This window comes from Peromyscus maniculatus, chromosome 3 (assembly GCF_049852395.1).
Source record: "Peromyscus maniculatus bairdii isolate BWxNUB_F1_BW_parent chromosome 3, HU_Pman_BW_mat_3.1, whole genome shotgun sequence".
NCBI classification, from domain to species: domain Eukaryota; kingdom Metazoa; phylum Chordata; class Mammalia; order Rodentia; family Cricetidae; genus Peromyscus; species Peromyscus maniculatus.
Genome location: NC_134854.1, coordinates 157080848 through 157097723, shown reverse-complemented (window position 1 = coordinate 157097723; position 16876 = coordinate 157080848). Strand labels below are relative to the sequence as shown.

Below are 16876 nucleotides of genomic sequence, written 5' to 3'. Positions count from 1 at the left end.
TCTGCTCCTGTGGCTTCCCATGATTCCACAGTCGGGCTCCTTGACTCCCCGCTGAAACCTCCAGCATGCCTGCCTCTCACTGCTGCTGGTTTGTTCTGGATTTGGTCTGGCCTTGCATTTGTTTGGAACTGTAAAGGATGATTTCCTTTTATAGACGGAGGGCAGATTATTGGGGTTGAAGATGCTTAGGTCTTGCTGAGCCCCCTTCTGATTTCACTCTGAATTCCTAAAGCAAGAAGTTTTGGGAGAATCGCGGACTAAGCAGGTGGCTGTGAGTTCTAATACCTTATTAAGCCTGCAGCCTTCAAGCAAGGCACTGTCTGTCTGTCCTCAGTCTCAAAGCGGTGATTCAAGCCTGCCTCTGCGGTGTGTGAACTGTGAGGCTTTCAAGCATTAAGCATTAGTTTCTTTGTTTTCCTTCTTTAAATCACAAGGGAACGCCAAGTCAGTAGGAGAGGAGATGGGTAACCCTCGTCAGCTGTCTCGCCACCTAGGCATCCATGAGCCAACGTTGGCCTCTTCTGTGTGAAGCCATGGCTTAGTCAGGACAGAAGAAAAAGGGCATTCACACAGAAATCCCAAGATAGATTCATGTTTTCCAAACACTGACATTGGAGTAAGTTCCTGAGGAATGTGAGGATGAACAAGGAATTACACCATGATGGTTTGGCCCATGGCTTAGAAGTAATGGATCTCTTCCCATTAAGGTATGGCAAGCTGTTCCCTCAGTGTAAGGAGAAGCTCTATAAAATCATGGAAACTGAGGCCAGTGTCACAGAAAGAAACCATCACTTGCCTGTGACACCCATTGACATCCATGCTGGACTACACAGTAATGGTGGCCTGTCCGAGTTACCCCTCTCTCGACCCCTCCCAGATCCACCCCTCCCATACCAATGACTGACTTCCAGATAAAAAGGAGTTTCTTCTATATTAGCCTGGACAAACAGGTGGGCATACACACATGCCCCACTCAATCCCCGAAACTAAAAAAGCCTAATCGGAACCATGAGCCTGTCAGCTCCTCCATACAGGCTGGGAGAGCATTCTGAAAATATACTAGAACCCTACCCCCACCCCCACTCTCCCACCGCCACCTCTGTGTCAAAGAGAGTAGGTGTTGCCTGAGCCCCATAACCTTGTTATATTATGCAGAATTCCTTGCCTGGAGACTAATGCCCAGTTGGCAAAAATAACACCTTGGTTACCTGGCTGATAGGTATGGGGTTTCTGGAAGATCTACAGACATTCTACAGTTGTTATTCTCACCTCTCAATCTGCTCCATCTCCCTGAATACCCAGGATCTGCATAGAAGGCTCATAGTGCACAGGATTGATGTCTCTTGGTTCTAGTAATAGCTCTGTCCAATGGGACCACTGGATTCCCACTTCCTTTTCAGCCCTTCATTTTCTTATCTATATAAAAATGAAGGATTTAGGGACTGGAGAGATGGCTCAGTGGTTAGGAGCATCTGCTGCTCTTGCAAACGACCTGAGCTCCCATGTGAGCTCCACATGGTAGCTCACAATCATCTGTAACTCCAGTCCCAAGGGATCTTGTGCCCTCTTCTGGCCGCTGCAGGTACCAGGCACATGGGTAGTACATATACATACATGCAAGCAAACACTTGTATGAAATAAAGTAAAATGAGGGATCTGTTCTCATAGGCTGCTGTGGCATTTCCCAGTATCTAGGTTCTGATGCTCATGTTCTATATTTCTGCTCAGGCCCCCTTCAAAATGACCCCAGCGGCAGCAGAGAGTGCCCAACCCCAGTCAGCCCCCATGCCTCTTCTTCCATGTGAAAGGGAACTTGGCCCCTAAAGGAAACCCCAGTCCATGTGGTTGCTTCTGTTGTAGTCCCTGCTCTGAGAAGCTGCACCTTCTGTCTCTTCAGTGAGGCTTTTCTGGGTGGCTTCCTTCATCATTCTTTGCTGTAGTTGCAACTTATACATGGTGTGGTTGACTTTATTTTACTTAACATATGTGCATTGGTCTGAAGGTTTCAGATCCCGTGGAACTAGAGTTACAGACAGTTGTGAGCTACTATGTGGGTGCTGGGAATTGGACCTGGGTCCTCTAAAAAGCAACTAGTGCTCTTAACCACTGAGCCATCTCTCCAGCCCTGGTAGACTTTACTTTTCAAAGGACCCAAACCTAGTTCAGAATATCCAATGAATTCTGATATAAACATATTAAAATTAACTTTGAATGCATTATTCATTTGGCATGATATTAAACAATACCATGAGGTACACAAGAGGAGCAGAACCATTGGCTCTGATGAGAAAGGCAGTACTCATAGCCTTACATTAGGGGTCAGTTTCTGACATCCATGACACGCTCCTCATCTAGCCTTCTGAATATGGTGCTGTGCTTGGTTAACACTGATTATCAGTGGAGAGGTAAAGAGTGGACATGTGGGGGTTAGAGCTAGACAAGTGTCAGTGTTGTGCGTTTATGTGGATTATTGACAGTCTGAGTTAAAGTTGAAATTGCTTCTATTCATCCAAGTTTAAATACATACACACTTGTATGGGCCATGGATTCATATACACAGTATATGCAATCTGTTCTTTTTGCTTCCTGGACACTTAATGGAATTCATTAGAAATCTCAAATTTTTAAATCTGGCTGACAGCTGCTTCAATAGGAATTGCTTATGTAAGGCAAGAAAACTCTACAGAGGTTAAAAGTGGTTTTCTTCCCTCCCTCCTCTAGGCTGGTGGTAAAGTCTCTGAAGGAGAAAGGCGTTGTAGAACCAGAGCTGTATGAAGAAGTCACAATCTATTTCAGTGACATTGTCGGTTTTACAACTATCTGCAAGTACAGCACCCCCATGGAGGTGGTGGACATGCTAAATGACATCTACAAGAGTTTTGACCAGATTGTGGATCACCATGATGTCTATAAGGTGACTGATTTCCCTCACACTGAGACAGTTGGGCAGCCCAAGGCCACCAGAGCCTGGCACAGTTGCTCCTGTTAGGTACAGCTCCTGTCTCCCCATCCAACAGATAACAAAAGGCCAACTGAGAATGCTTCCTATTCTTCCACAGGTCCTGAGTTCAGTTCTCAGCGCTCAAGTCAGGGGGCCCAGAGCTGCCTGTGACTCTAGCTCCAAGGGATCTGGCTTCCCCAGGCACCTGCATGTGTATGCACAAACTCACACGTAGGCACATACAAATGTGCACATAAAAATAAATAAATCTTTAACCTTAATGAAGTGGTGGTTGCATCCAAGCTGAAATGGGGGAGATGTGGAAGAATTAAGAAAGGTCAAATGTCAAAATGACTTCCTACCTTAAAGAAGTAGCACAGAAAGAACAAATTGTAGCAAAAATGAATTTGGGGTGACAAATGTAGAGGAAATGGCAGAATTTCAAATCACCTCCAAAACAATGGGCAGCATTTAAGGTGACTGAAAAATCAAGTGGAGACAGTGGAGTTATGATAAACACAGCACAAGACTGCAAAAATGCTTCATTCCTGAAGGAACCTATAATTACTGTTGGTAAAATACTATGTAGGAAATGACAATCACTAAAGATGACTTTTCTGGTAATTTAGTGTATTACCAAAATTATATAGGATCAGTCAGATTGTTTAATTATTTAGCTTTAATTTTAGTTAAGTGTATGTGTGTGTGTGTGTATGCCTCCTTGTCTGTACAACTTATATGTAGGTGTCCATGGGGGCCAGAAGAGGGCATCTGATCCCTGGGAACTAGAGTTACAAGCAGGTGTGAGCCACCATGTAGGTCTGGGAGCTGTACCCTGGTCTTACGCAAGAGCAGCAGGTGGTCTCATTCACTGAGCCATGTCTGTAGCCCCACAACCAGATTATATGAGCATTTACAGAATTTTCACTACAGCTGCACAATCTATGTAATTATAAAACCATGCTATGTGGTTAAAATCTTCCATAGTTGTTTTGTCATCCAGTTAACTAGACTACTAGAAAAAACAAAAACAACCCCTGGTGAAACTGCCATAGAACTGGTCCTGAATGAGGTGGACAGAATTGTGCTCATACTTATTTCCCAACCCCTATCCATATCTGCATTCAATGCAGAGCCATTGATAAGAAAGTGTCCCCACAGGTAGAAACCATCGGTGATGCCTACGTGGTGGCCAGTGGTTTGCCCATGAGAAATGGCAACCGACATGCAGTAGACATTTCCAAGATGGCCTTGGACATCCTCAGCTTCATGGGGACCTTCGAGTTGGAGCATCTCCCTGGCCTCCCAGTATGGATCCGCATTGGAGTTCATTCTGGTAAGGAGTTGGGCATCCTAACAAGTGGGGGTCATGCACAGCAGAGCACAGAAGAGCATCTTGATGTGGTTGGTTTTCAATCTGAGACTTCTTAGATTCTGTGTGCCAACTGTGGGGTTCATCACACATCCTGACACATTTAGACCCGGTCCCCAGAGAACACTTGAAATAGCACTGTGGATGACACTGTCATTGCTGGATGCACAAACACTGATCACCCAGGAAACAAGAAGTTCTGGACTTCCCATTTAAACCATCACGTCTACTGTCTCACTTATTGCCTCTCCACACAGTCCCAACTGTAAATGGACGATTCTCTCCCACCTGCCAGTTCCCGAATACCTGGCAACCACTTCCCAAATTACCACACAGAGGCTTATATTAATTATAAATGCTCAGCTGATAGCTCAGGCTTATTACTAACTTGCTCTTACACTTAAATTAACCCATAAATCTTATTTATGTTTAGCTACGTGGCTTGGTACCCTTTCTCAGTATGGCATTCTCTGTTGCTAGAGTTTTCCGGCCTTGCCCACAGTCAGGACAAATCTCTGTCACCCGCCAGTCCCACAGCCGCTCAGACCCAACCAAGTAAACACAGAGACTTATATTGCTTACAAACTGTATGGCCGTGGCAGGCTTCTTGTTAACTGTTCTTACATCTTAAAGTAACACATTTCTACAAATCTATACCTTGCCACGTGGCTCGTGGCTTACCAGCATCTTCACATGCTGCTTGTCCTGGCAGTGACTGGCAGCGTCTCCTTTTGCCTTCCTGTTCTCTTATTTCTCCTCTGTTAGTCCCGCCTATACTTCCTGCCTAGCCACGACCAATCAGGTTTTATTTATTGACCAATCAGAGCAACTTGACATACAGACCATCCCCCAGTACAGCCAAGTGCAGACCATCTCAAACACCTGCACTCAGGCCCATGGTCCTAATCATCCTCTATGCAAACCTGCTGGGTAACGCCACAAGGAACCCAAGAAGGGCTCCCACAGGACATACATTAACATCCCACAGCAATTCTCATCTTGATTCTCCGCGTTTTCTGGTGACTCTCTCATTCCACCCTTCTCCTTCTAATCATCCTTTTGGTCACCCCACCTATACTTCCTGCCTGGCTACTGACCAATCAGCATTTTATTAAACCAATTTGAATGACAAATCTTTACAGTATACAAGAGGGTTATTCCACAGCACTCAACTCCTGTTCATATTCCATTAAAATAATACAATACTGGGGCTGGCGGGATGCCTTAATGGTTAAGAAAGTGCTACACTTGTAGAGGACCTGAGTTTAGTTCCCAGCAGCCATGCTGGGCAGCTCACAACTACCTGCAACTCCAACTCCAGGAGCTCTGATGCCCTCTTCTAGCCTCCTCTGGCACCTGCATTCATTTGTACCTACCCACAAACAAATGGACACACACACACATAACGAAAACTAAAACCTTTTTTAAAAAAGAAAGAATACTATCTTAAAAATATGTGGTTCGTAGATGTAGGTTCACACCTACTCCCCTGCAGTGCTACAGAAAGCACATGCATCCCTAAGAGAACCAGGGAAGTTTGATAGCCCTGATGAGAGGAAAACTCTAGACAAAACTAGTGAGTTTATTTAAGAAAGAACAATTCACAAATTGTGTCTTTCGGAACCAAAGTGCTTTAGCAGAAAATGTGGGCAGGTAGTATCTACAGACAGAAAACAGAAGTGAGTGGTGCCTGCTCAGAATCCTAGCACCACAAGGCCGAGGCAGGAGGATCTCAAGTTTGAGGGCGTATGAAAAAATGAAGTAGGGAGAGAAAGAGAGAGAGCAGAGGTGAGAGACAGAAAACATCTGATTGGGTTAAAGCTCTGGGCTACCACTATCTGAGGATCCGATTGGTCAAAGTTTTGAGTTACCACTATCTGAGGATCTGATTGGTTAAGTTCTGAATTACCACTGTCTGAGGATCTGATTGGTTCAAGTTCTGCGCTACCAATATCTGCAGCATCATTTGATCAGTCATCAGCCTGTGACTCATTGGAGCTTGGGGACTGTGACTACATATTTCTAAATTTGGCTTTTAGTTTAGGTAGCAAGTTAGGATGCCTCAGACTTCCAGTTTAACTCACAGCCTTGAACATAGAGACTTGAGTAGATAAGGAAGCAGTCTTACAGAAACACATGGTTGGAGGGGAACTCAACCAACTGACAGAGGAACAGAAAAAGAACATGTGGCATGTATGCACAGTAGAATGTTTTTCAGCCATAAGGAAAAGGAAGTTACATTGTTTGCAGGAAAATAGATACAACTGATCATAATCATAGAAACTAAGCAAATTAAGCCAGTATCAAAAACCAAAGACCATGTTTCCTCTCATATGTAGTTCCTAGATTTTATATACATATGTAAAGCTGTGTGAATGCATATAACATGAGAGAAGGAAAGCTGTCTAGGGAGACAGAGCGGACTAATGGGGGGAGAGGGGGAGGGGAAGCTGGGGAAGGGGAAGAGAGGAAGATATATGAGCAGTGAACATATAACTATAAGAAAATGTCTTTCTGCAACACAGCACCATGTACAATGAATATTTAAGAAGAAATGTGTTTTTAAGTCATCCTCACTAATACTTCACATGACACACTGTCTTGCCTTTCACACACACACATGCAGACACAAGTAAGTCTTCTCCATTCCATCTCTTCTGCATTTTTGTTAGGGGCTTGTTTGTCTGTTTTTGTTTTGTATCAAATCTGACAATGTAGGGCTCAAGACTCAAGGTAAAATCCAGTATTTTGAACTGTTTTTGGTTTTTTTGATCTTCGCTGGTAGGATAAATGTATAAAGAAACTCTTGTGCTTTAGGGTTTTTTAAATTATGTGCATGTTTGTGTATGTCTGTACACATGGGTACAGGCACCTGTGCATGCTAGCAGAAGGTGCCAGATCCCCTGAAGCTGGGGTACAGGCAGTTATAAACTTCCAAACTTAGGGCTGGGACCCTACTCAGGTCCTTACTCAGGTCCTCTACGAGAACAGTACACATTCAGTCATAACAGCAGCACTCAGGAGGCAGCAGATCTTTGTAAGTCTCAGCTACCCTTGTCTACATAGTGAATTCCAAGACAGCAGAACAACATAGTGAGACCTTGTCTCAAAAACAACAACAAAAGAAATCCATGTGTATTTAAATAAAAAAAAAAAGCCAATCAAAAAACTAGTAAGTCCTTTAGTTCACTGATTCTCAATCTGTGGGTCACAATCCATTGGAGGTCGTATGACCCTTTCAGAGGGGTCACCTGAGACTGTCAGAAAACACAGATGTTTACATTACAATTCATAACAGTAGCAAAATTACAGTTATGAAGCAGCAATGAAAATAATTTTATGGCTTGGGGTCACCATGACACGAGGAACTGTTTAAAGGGTCTCAGCATTAGGAAGGTTGAGGACCACTGCCCCAGCTGGAAAGGCAGTCTTCCGTTTCCCTGTTGAGGTTTACCTCTGCATCCAATCATCCCTGCAAATGCTGATGCAATGACCCTTCTTCTCAATGGTCACATTGACCTTTCTTTCCTGGGGAGCTGTGAACATCTACTTAGAGCAGCTACCAGAGAAAGCACTAGCGATTGACCAAAGAAACACTGACATCTAGCTTGGTGGGCCAGGGAGTAGTTTATTGGGTTTACTTACAAGAGTTTGGGTGACACCAAATAACCACATCACTCAAAAGTCCCCAGGACTATGGCTCCCTACAGCTGCATAGATGGTGTTCCTGCTTCAGATCGTCTCCCACCTCATATGTATGTACTGTAGCATCTCCCTAGAACACATGCAACTGTGCAGAACCACAGTTGGGAGGAAAGCATGGGAGGGAGGGAAGAGGGAGGGAGGGGAGGAGGGAGGGGGGAGGAAGGGAGGGAGGAAGGGAGGGAGGGAGGGCTGGAATATCAGATTAGGGTCTAAAGATCCTCCTATAAAGGAATATCAACAGCTGCTCTGATCAAGACCATTCCCTTTATACTTTTTTTTTTTTTTTTTTTTTTTTTTTTTGGTTTTTCGAGACAGGTTTTCTCTGTGTAGCTTTGTGCCTTTCCTGGAACTCACTTGGTAGCCCAGGCTGGCCTTGAACTCACAGAGATCCGCCTGGCTCTGCCTCCCAAGTGCTGGGATTAAAGGCGTGTGCCACCACCGCTCAGCATTCCCTTTATACTTAAGGAAGGAAGTCCACAACACCCACACTCTTTTCTTGGTTTTTGTTCTCCATTTTAGAACATCCTTGTGCCACAGACTTAGTCCTGCAGCATTTGTGTGGCCTGTGATGCTTATGGAAGAGTCTGCCAAGTCCTTGTCTGTAGTCGGAACATTCTCAGGTCCCATCCAGTCCCACAGCCACTTACAAAATAATCACTCAGAGGCTTATATTAATTACCAACTGTACGGCCTTTGGCAGGCTTCTTCTTAGCTAGTTTTTTATCTTAACCCATTTTTATTTATCTGTTTACTGACATGTGTCCCGTGGCTTTACCTGTGTCCCCTTACCTGTTGCTCCTTGGACGGCAGTTGGGCATCTCCTCCCTATTCTCCTTTCTCCTCTCATCATCTCTTTTGGATTTTCCCACCTGGCTCCATCCTGCCCTGCCATAGGCCAATGCAGCTTTATTTACTAACCAGTGGGAACAGCATATATTCACAGCATACAGAAAGACATCCCACAGCACTTGTCTCCTGAGTGGTCTGTTATATGCCACCAATCCTAGAAATAGCACCATGAAACAAACACAAACACGGGCAACTGTGTCTTCAGCTCTATGTCTTCTAACAATCCAGAGTTCAGGGTGGTATGCTTTGGAACAGCAGGCAAGCTGTGGGGTCACCTGAGCTCTTCTTGAGCGCTCTTGATTTTTAAATGTTGGCATTTTTGTGACCCGGACCTATGAATGCCTTTGTGCTCAATGAAAATATAAGTATTTTTTTTGCTATAACCCAAACCTAAAAGCATGCATCCATTCATTAAAAGAATCACACATGTGTTCAGCCATGTCTCCATGCCTTGAGTATTCAGCCTCATGACCTGACTGTGAGAAAGGCTCACCGGTCCCAACTCCATTCTTCCATGTGCAGTGATGCCTCCTCTTCCTTCCTTTACTCCAGGCCCCTGTGCTGCTGGTGTTGTGGGGATCAAGATGCCTCGCTATTGCTTATTTGGAGATACCGTCAATACTGCCTCGAGGATGGAATCCACCGGCCTCCGTAAGAAGGGGGATTGCTGTTTTCCTTAGAGAACAGAGATTCTCTCTTCCAGGAGATGCATTTGTAGAATTCACTTCATAGTGTTGAGATGTAAAGTGTCAGTAAAAGGCAGACAGATCCCTCACAAGGGCTAGACTTGAGCCTGTGTTAACAGGATTCTGACATTTGATTTTGTTGCATTTAACGCTAATTGTTTTAGCCTTTTTTTTTTCTTCAGTTTTAGACTATTTCTGTATTTTTGGTCCACATGCAATGAACTCAGGAATGTTCTAGCTGCAATAGCCATTTAGCATAGATCTATGTAAACTGTGTGGTATACAATGGGAAAGATATGGACCAGACACACCCTGGATCAGATTCACCTTTGCTGTTTATTTGTATTTTCTAGAAACTAGTTTTAGCAGAAAGTGTCTAGGGATTTGTTAATACACAAAGGTTTCAGGTTCCTCTTCAGATTGGATCAATCTTTGACATTTTACAAAGGCATGTGTCTGGCAAAATTGAGGAACTGTGCACTACATGCAGTAGATGCTCTATCAATATTAATAACAGTAATAAGAATGAACGTGCATAGTAGAAGGAAGAAAAGCAGTGATAGATGATGTTTAAAAGCTGATAAAAACAGGATCCAGGACAGGATTTGGGTAGTTAGACTGGCAATCTGCTCTTAGCATGTACTATAAAATCAAATTATCAAACAGACTTAGATTAAAATAAAAACTGTGCTAACCATCTTCTGCATATGTTGGGGGGGGGAGTTATTCCATCTTTCAAGGCCTCAGGAAGATGAACATAGAATGAGATGACAACCTTGTTAGGAGCATTTCAGGACAGGACTCGGATGATGCAATGTTAAGCACTTGGAAGTCCTCTGGTCCATGGAGAGTGTCCACTATTCTGTCCCCTGTCATGGCTTGTAATGTGGCTGTTAGTGAGCCTTTGGGTGGGAATCCCTCATCACTTGTTTTTCAGAAAGCTAACAGTGCTGCCGAAGAGGAAAGTTTGAGAAAGCCCAGAGCCCAAATCTTCCCCCTTGCTCGCAGCACCGTGGCTATTTCCTGGAACTTTAGACTGCAGACTGGTCAGCCAAAGCCCAGCCCCAGGCTCAGCAGGAGAAGCTCCATCCAAAGCCAGGTCCAAAGTTCCCACTCTGAGCTGGAATGAGACTCAGTGGGCAAAACTCAGGGAGTGACAACATTCAGAACCCTAAAAACACAGTGCCAGACCCTTTTTCCTATGTGGGTAGTATTTCCTCTTCTCACTGACCCTGTTTTTAAAGGCCCATTTACTTAAATAGACACACATGTTTCTCCATGATGGAGAATAGGTGCTTAGGGTGTTGTTGACACCTAGAATCAGAGAGAAATAAATGTGGCCATATCAGACTTCAACATGGGGAGATTTTCATTGATCTGGTTTGTGTTTCCAGCCTTGAGGATTCACATGAGCAGCTCTACGATAGCCATCCTGAAGAGAACGGATTGCCAGTTCCAGTATGAAGTGAGGGGAGAAACATACTTAAAGGTAAGGAGGCTGCAGACATGTGTGAGCAAGCACTCAGACACATGTGGGCCACGTGTGACCCTCCACCAAGAAAGCCCATTTCTGTTCATCTGTATGTCAACATGTGTTTCGTGGCTTTACCTGTGTGCCATTACATGTTGTTCCCCGGACGGCTGGCTGGTGTCTCCTCTGACTCCTCCTTCCTCTTCCCAGAATTCTCCTCTCTCCTTTTCCTGCTTATACTTCCTGCCTGGCTACTGACCAATCAGCATTTTATTTATTAACCAATCAGAGCAACACATTCACAGCATGCAGAGCAACATCACCCATCATTTCCTCTTTTCTTTCTATTTAAAAGGAAGGTTTTAACTTCAACAGAGTAGAATTACATATAACAAAGCAGTTATCTAGCAAGAATTACAGTTATGATATCTAAGTGGCTGTGGGGTCCATGGGGCTAGTCAGGACCAGAGAAAACTTTCAGCTACAAATAACACACTCAGTTTTTGAGTCTTCCACTAATATATTTACTAATGATTCAAGATCATTCCCCTAAAATGCTGCTTATGGTCTTGTAAAAATGTAGATCTATGGATACTCATTTAATCTCGACCCATTTGATCTCCTTCTCAGATGCAAAACTTAGCAAAAATGGAATTTCTTGTACATTTCCATTCATTTCATGACCCCACCCACCCATCATGAACCAAACAAATGTTACTTCCAGGTGCTTATTATGATACATGGATTTGTAATTACACACTAAGATAATGAAGCTGTGGCAACAATTTTGTCTCAAAACTTTGTTGTAAAGAGTTAAAAAAAAACACAGAGCTGGAGAGAGATGGTTCTTAACTGCCAAGTCTGACCACCTGAGAGTGGTCCACATGGTAGAAGAAGACAACCAACTCCTGAGAGTTGTCGTAAGTGCACGTGAACACACACACACACACACACACACACACACACACGTAATAATCAAAACAGAGAAAACATACACAATGGAAACTGGTTATGTTCATTGGCATGGCAGAACTGTGGGTGGATTTCTTCCTTTCTTTAAAATTGACTTTTGTGTGTGTGTGTGTGTGTGTGTGTGTGTGTGTGTGTGTATGTGTGTGTTTTGAATATGCTTTTGTGTGTGGATGTACAGATACCAGATGTCAACACTGGGTGTCTTCTTCAGTTGTTCTGAACCTTATTCACTTTATTTATTAGTGGTGTGTGTGTATGTGTGTGTGTGTGTCTGTGCATGTGTGTGTATGTGTCTGTGTATGTCTGTGTATGTGGTGTGTGTCCGTGTCTGTGTGTGTGTCTATGTGTGTGTCTCTTTGTGTGTGTATGTGTCTGTGTGTGTATGTGTGTGTCTGTCTGTCTGTCTGTGTGTGTCTGTGTGTGTGTTATACACTAGAGAACACCTCTGTGGAGTCTGTTGTCTCTCTCTCACCTCCGTGTGTGTCCGGGGACCAAACTCAGGTTGTCAGGCTTTCATGGCAGGTGACACATGAGCTGTCTGTCCTGCTGTGCTCACCTTCGTCTCCCTCTAAACCTGGAGCTCACCAGTTTGACTAGACTGGTGCTCAGTGAGCCCCAGGAACCACCTGTCCCTGCTCCCCAGAATAGGGGTTACAGACATATGCCGTACCCCGCTTTGTTCTGGGGTGCTGGTGATCTGAACTCAAGTCCTCATGCTCTCACGGCAAGCACTCTCCAAATGAGCCATCTCCTCAGGCCTGAACTGCTTCCTCTTTAAGGCAGGGTTCTTCAAATATTGCTATATTGTAATCTGAAATATTTTCTGGGGAGAAAGGAAACTATTTTGAAAACAGCCAATCTGGCTGGGCATGGTGCCTCATACCTGAAATCCTGGTACTTAGATGTAGATAAATCATGGTACTTAGATGTAGCTAAAGCTTAATGGCTTCCCCATAGTCCTTGTGGGATCATCAATTGTTGTTGGGTCCCATCATCCTTTTGTAGATTTCAAAGTTGCTGTTATGCATGATCAGGGTTCCCTGAAGAATTTTGTGTGTGTGTGTGTGCCTCTTCTGTGGTTTGGAGCAATCACAGTCTGATAAATGTCTGTCTCTTGGAACCATGAGTGTTCTTCCCTAGAAGAGAAAATCTTCACAGCAATTTCTCCCCACCATTTGTCATGCCAAACTTTTCCAAACTGACTTTTGCCAATGCTTTCTTGTAACACGATGGTCCTGGCAATTCTTCTCTGAATAAGCAGCAGTAAACCCTTTGTCCCGGGTAGCAGCATCACCGCAGTCACCAACACGATGAGAAACAACCAGAAACTCAGAGCAGTAGCCACTGCGTCCATGATCCCACCGCCACCGTTTGTGGCCAGGTCCAGCCCTGGCCATAGCTTCTCCTTAGCAAGCCTCCTAGGCTGGCCTCAAACTCGGGATCCTCCTGCCTCTGCCTCCTTCAGTAAATCCTATGGGCATGCACCACCACAACCGGCAACGTATAGGTCAGGTCTGAGCTGCGGCCCACAAGGCTACAGGCAAGTAGCTTTTCAAGAATTCATACCATGAACATTGGGCGCCAGATGTAGCATGAATTGTTAGAAGGTCTTATTACTAAAAACAAATCTGGAGCCAGGTACTGGGGTGAATGATGGAAGATCAGAGAAGCAGAACAAGCCACAGCTACCTCACCTCACCAGTTCCTCAGCTGATCCTGTTTCTTTAGACTGGAAGCTTCTGTGTCCTCATCCAAATAGATCTCAGCTGAACTGCTGCTCTAAAGCCTAAAAGCTTAACCAGGCAAAAGCTTCTAGTTTCTGGTCCTAACACCTTAAATACCTTTCTGCTCTCTGCCCTTACTTCCTGGGATTAAAGGCTTGCTTTCTGGCATTAAAGACTCTTGTTACCACACCTAGCTGTTTCCAGTGTGGCCTTGAACTCAGAGATCCAGGGGCATCTCTGCCTCTGGAATGCTAGAATTAAAGGCGAATGCTACCACTGCCTATCCTCTGTGTTTAATATTGTGGCTGTTCTGTTCTCTGACCCCAGATAAGTTTATTAGAGTGCACAATATTTTGGGGAACACAATACCACCACACTTAGATATCTGAAACAGGAGAGCTGCTATGAGTTTGAGGCAACCTGGGTTACATGGTGAGCTCCAGACCTGGTCCGAACCATAGTGTGGATTCCTGTCTCCAGATAAATAATAAGTTAACTAGTTAATAATAAATTTTAAAAAAACAAGAAAGGGAGGGGGAAAAAAAGTAAAAAGGCCAGCCTGGTGGGAGACTTCTTAAATTTTTTTCTAAATTTTAGGGGTGTATAATGTGCTTAAATACAGGCACTGATGAGAATGTGGGGGGTGGTGTGTCTCCTGGAGCAGATCATCCTTGGGGCAGTGGGTGAGAACAGCACCTTCACAGGACATTCTTCTGTCTCCATAGGGCAGAGGGACAGAGACCACATACTGGCTGACTGGGATGAAGGACCAAGAGTACAACCTGCCAACCCCACCGACGGCGTAAGCTTCAGGGGTGGCGGGGAGGGAGAGGAGCCGGAAGTCCTGGGTCGGGCAAGGAGGGAGAAGAACCCAAAGTCCTGGGGCGGGGGGGGGGGGGCACACTTTGCTACTTAGAGGTATTTAACCTGACAAGTGTCTGGGGGCATGAGGAAGTCAGAATGTTCCCATCTCCAGCTGCTGAACTGGAGGGTCCAGAATGCCTGTATCTTTCTGAGACTCAGTGACACAGAAAACACCCAACCTCTGCTACTCCAGAGTGCTAGATTTCTCTCCTAAGTCAGATGTGTACTCAGTGAAGTCACAGGGGGCTACCGTTGTCCTGTTTTCCCAGGGAGGCTCCACCTGGGGAAGGAGGAGGGGATACTCAAGAACTGGAAGAGATTCTGTTCTTATTTCACCGATTTTGGTTTCATTTTGTCTCACTGGCTCCATTTCCTTCTGTCTTCCTAAGGGTTAATTTCTAGTTGTGCCAATGATATAGTTGCAAGATGATAAATTGACAGATGAAATAGAGTACATACTACATGAATACACACACACACACACACACACACACACACACACACATACAGAGAGAGAGAGAGAGAGAGAGAGAGAGAGAGAGAGAGAGAGAGAGAGAGAAAACATCATTATGTAGCCCAGACTGGCCTCTCAATCTTCCTGTCTTGGTCCCTCAAATGCTGGCTCTCTAGACATATGCCACCATGCCTTGCCCAGTTACATTTTAAACAGCTTATCTCCATTAAAATCTACCTGATTTGCCAGATGTGATGGCACATACTTTTAACCCCAGCACTCAGGAGGCAGAGGCCAGCAGATCTCTGTGAGTTTGAGGCCAGTCTAATTTGCATAGACACTGTCTCAAAAACAAAGGTGGGCAAGACACTGGAAAGGTGGCTCAGTGATCAGGGGACCTGAGCTCTGTTCCCATCTCTACATTGGTTCTGTAACTCTGGTCCCAGGGGATATGACGCCCTCCTCTGGACTCTGTGGGTACTGCAATACATGCTACCCCACCCCCATCCACACATAATTAAAATAAAGTCTTGGGGCTGGAGAGATGGCTCAGCAGTTAAGGACACTTGCTGCTCTTCCAGGGGACCTGAGTTTGTTTCCCAATACCACACCAGGTTCTGATTACCTGCAACTCCACTTCCAAGGGATCTGATACTTTCTTTCTGGTTTCCACAGGCACCCACACACATGTGACATACATTCATACAGACACAAAAATACACAGAAGTAAGATTAATGAAAATACAATCCTCTTTCGCTGGCTGAGAAGCTGGTTGAATTCTGCTTGTGAAGCATCCGAAAGCTTGGGTTGTGTTCCTGGCTTGCTCAGGAGAACAGAAGGCAGCTTGGAGCCCACTTCATGCCTCTTTGCTTCTTACATGGGAGCTGAGAGGTGGCTCACAGGTTAAGAGCTCTAGCTGCTCCTTCAGAGGACTTGAGTCAAGAGGACCCAGGTTTGATTCCCAGCACCCACATGACAGCTCACAACCATCAGTATCTCCAGGTCCAGAGAGCCTCTTCTGGCCACCTGGGCACCAGGCACACACGGTGCAAGACAGACAAGCAGACAAAGCACCAATACACAATAAACAACAACAAGGACAAGGATGGAAGGTGCCGGAAGCTGAGAGGCTCTCTGCATTTCCACCCCTGCCTCCTGTCTGCGCTGTCCCCAAAGATGAAGACACCAGCCTTGCTTAAAGCCCCGGTTCTGGGTCTTAGCATGGTGCCTGCATCCTCCCTATGACAGGAGGAAGATTTCCTATCTACCTAGCAGGTTTCCGTTCTGAAGGTGACTCAAGGTGTCTTGCTCCGTTAGCAAGCCTCCAGCCCTCAGCCCTGTGGCTGTGGTGATGGCTTTGGCGGGAGGAGAGACCCGATCATTCAGAGGCCTAGAGGCCAGACAGACAGAAGGCAAGCTACCAGAGATGCCGCGTCAACCTGGGAAGCCTGGCTTCAAGCTAGGATTGCCTAGATCTGTTCTAAACTTTGGAGACCTCCTGCCATCCTGAGGCCTCTCCAAACAGTCCCGGCATTCACAGTTATGTGGGCACCAGTGTTTCCAGGGCTGTGTGGTGAAGTCCTGACCTCCTCTCCCTTCTCTTCCCGGGTCTCAGGGGATCCTCTACCATGTTCCCCAATTCTAGCAACATGTTTCACTTTGAAAAGGAAAGATCCGCTTCCTGTCTGCGATATATTACACTAACACACGGCAGGAAAGACAGTTCTTTGGAGTCATCGAAGGCAATGGTGATCTACTCCCTCCATTTCCTGTGTGTAGCACAGAGCAGGCACCCACTGGGTCAGGTCTGAAGCTAAGGAACATCCTGTGTGGATGG

The 16876-nt window shown here is 45.1% G+C and overlaps 1 protein-coding gene across 1 annotated transcript in view; it reads left to right on the top strand.

The window, feature by feature from the left end:
* The window catches only part of Gucy2c (guanylate cyclase 2C), an 80532-nt gene that overhangs the window by 62873 nt on the left and 783 nt on the right, over window positions 1-16876 (top strand). Inside the window, exons 22-26 of the mRNA XM_006976515.3 lie at window positions 2722-2914; window positions 4103-4277; window positions 9420-9518; window positions 10948-11042; window positions 14446-14522. Of these exons, the coding sequence (XP_006976577.1) occupies window positions 2722-2914; window positions 4103-4277; window positions 9420-9518; window positions 10948-11042; window positions 14446-14522 (639 nt within the window). The remainder of the gene's footprint in view (window positions 1-2721; window positions 2915-4102; window positions 4278-9419; window positions 9519-10947; window positions 11043-14445; window positions 14523-16876) is intronic.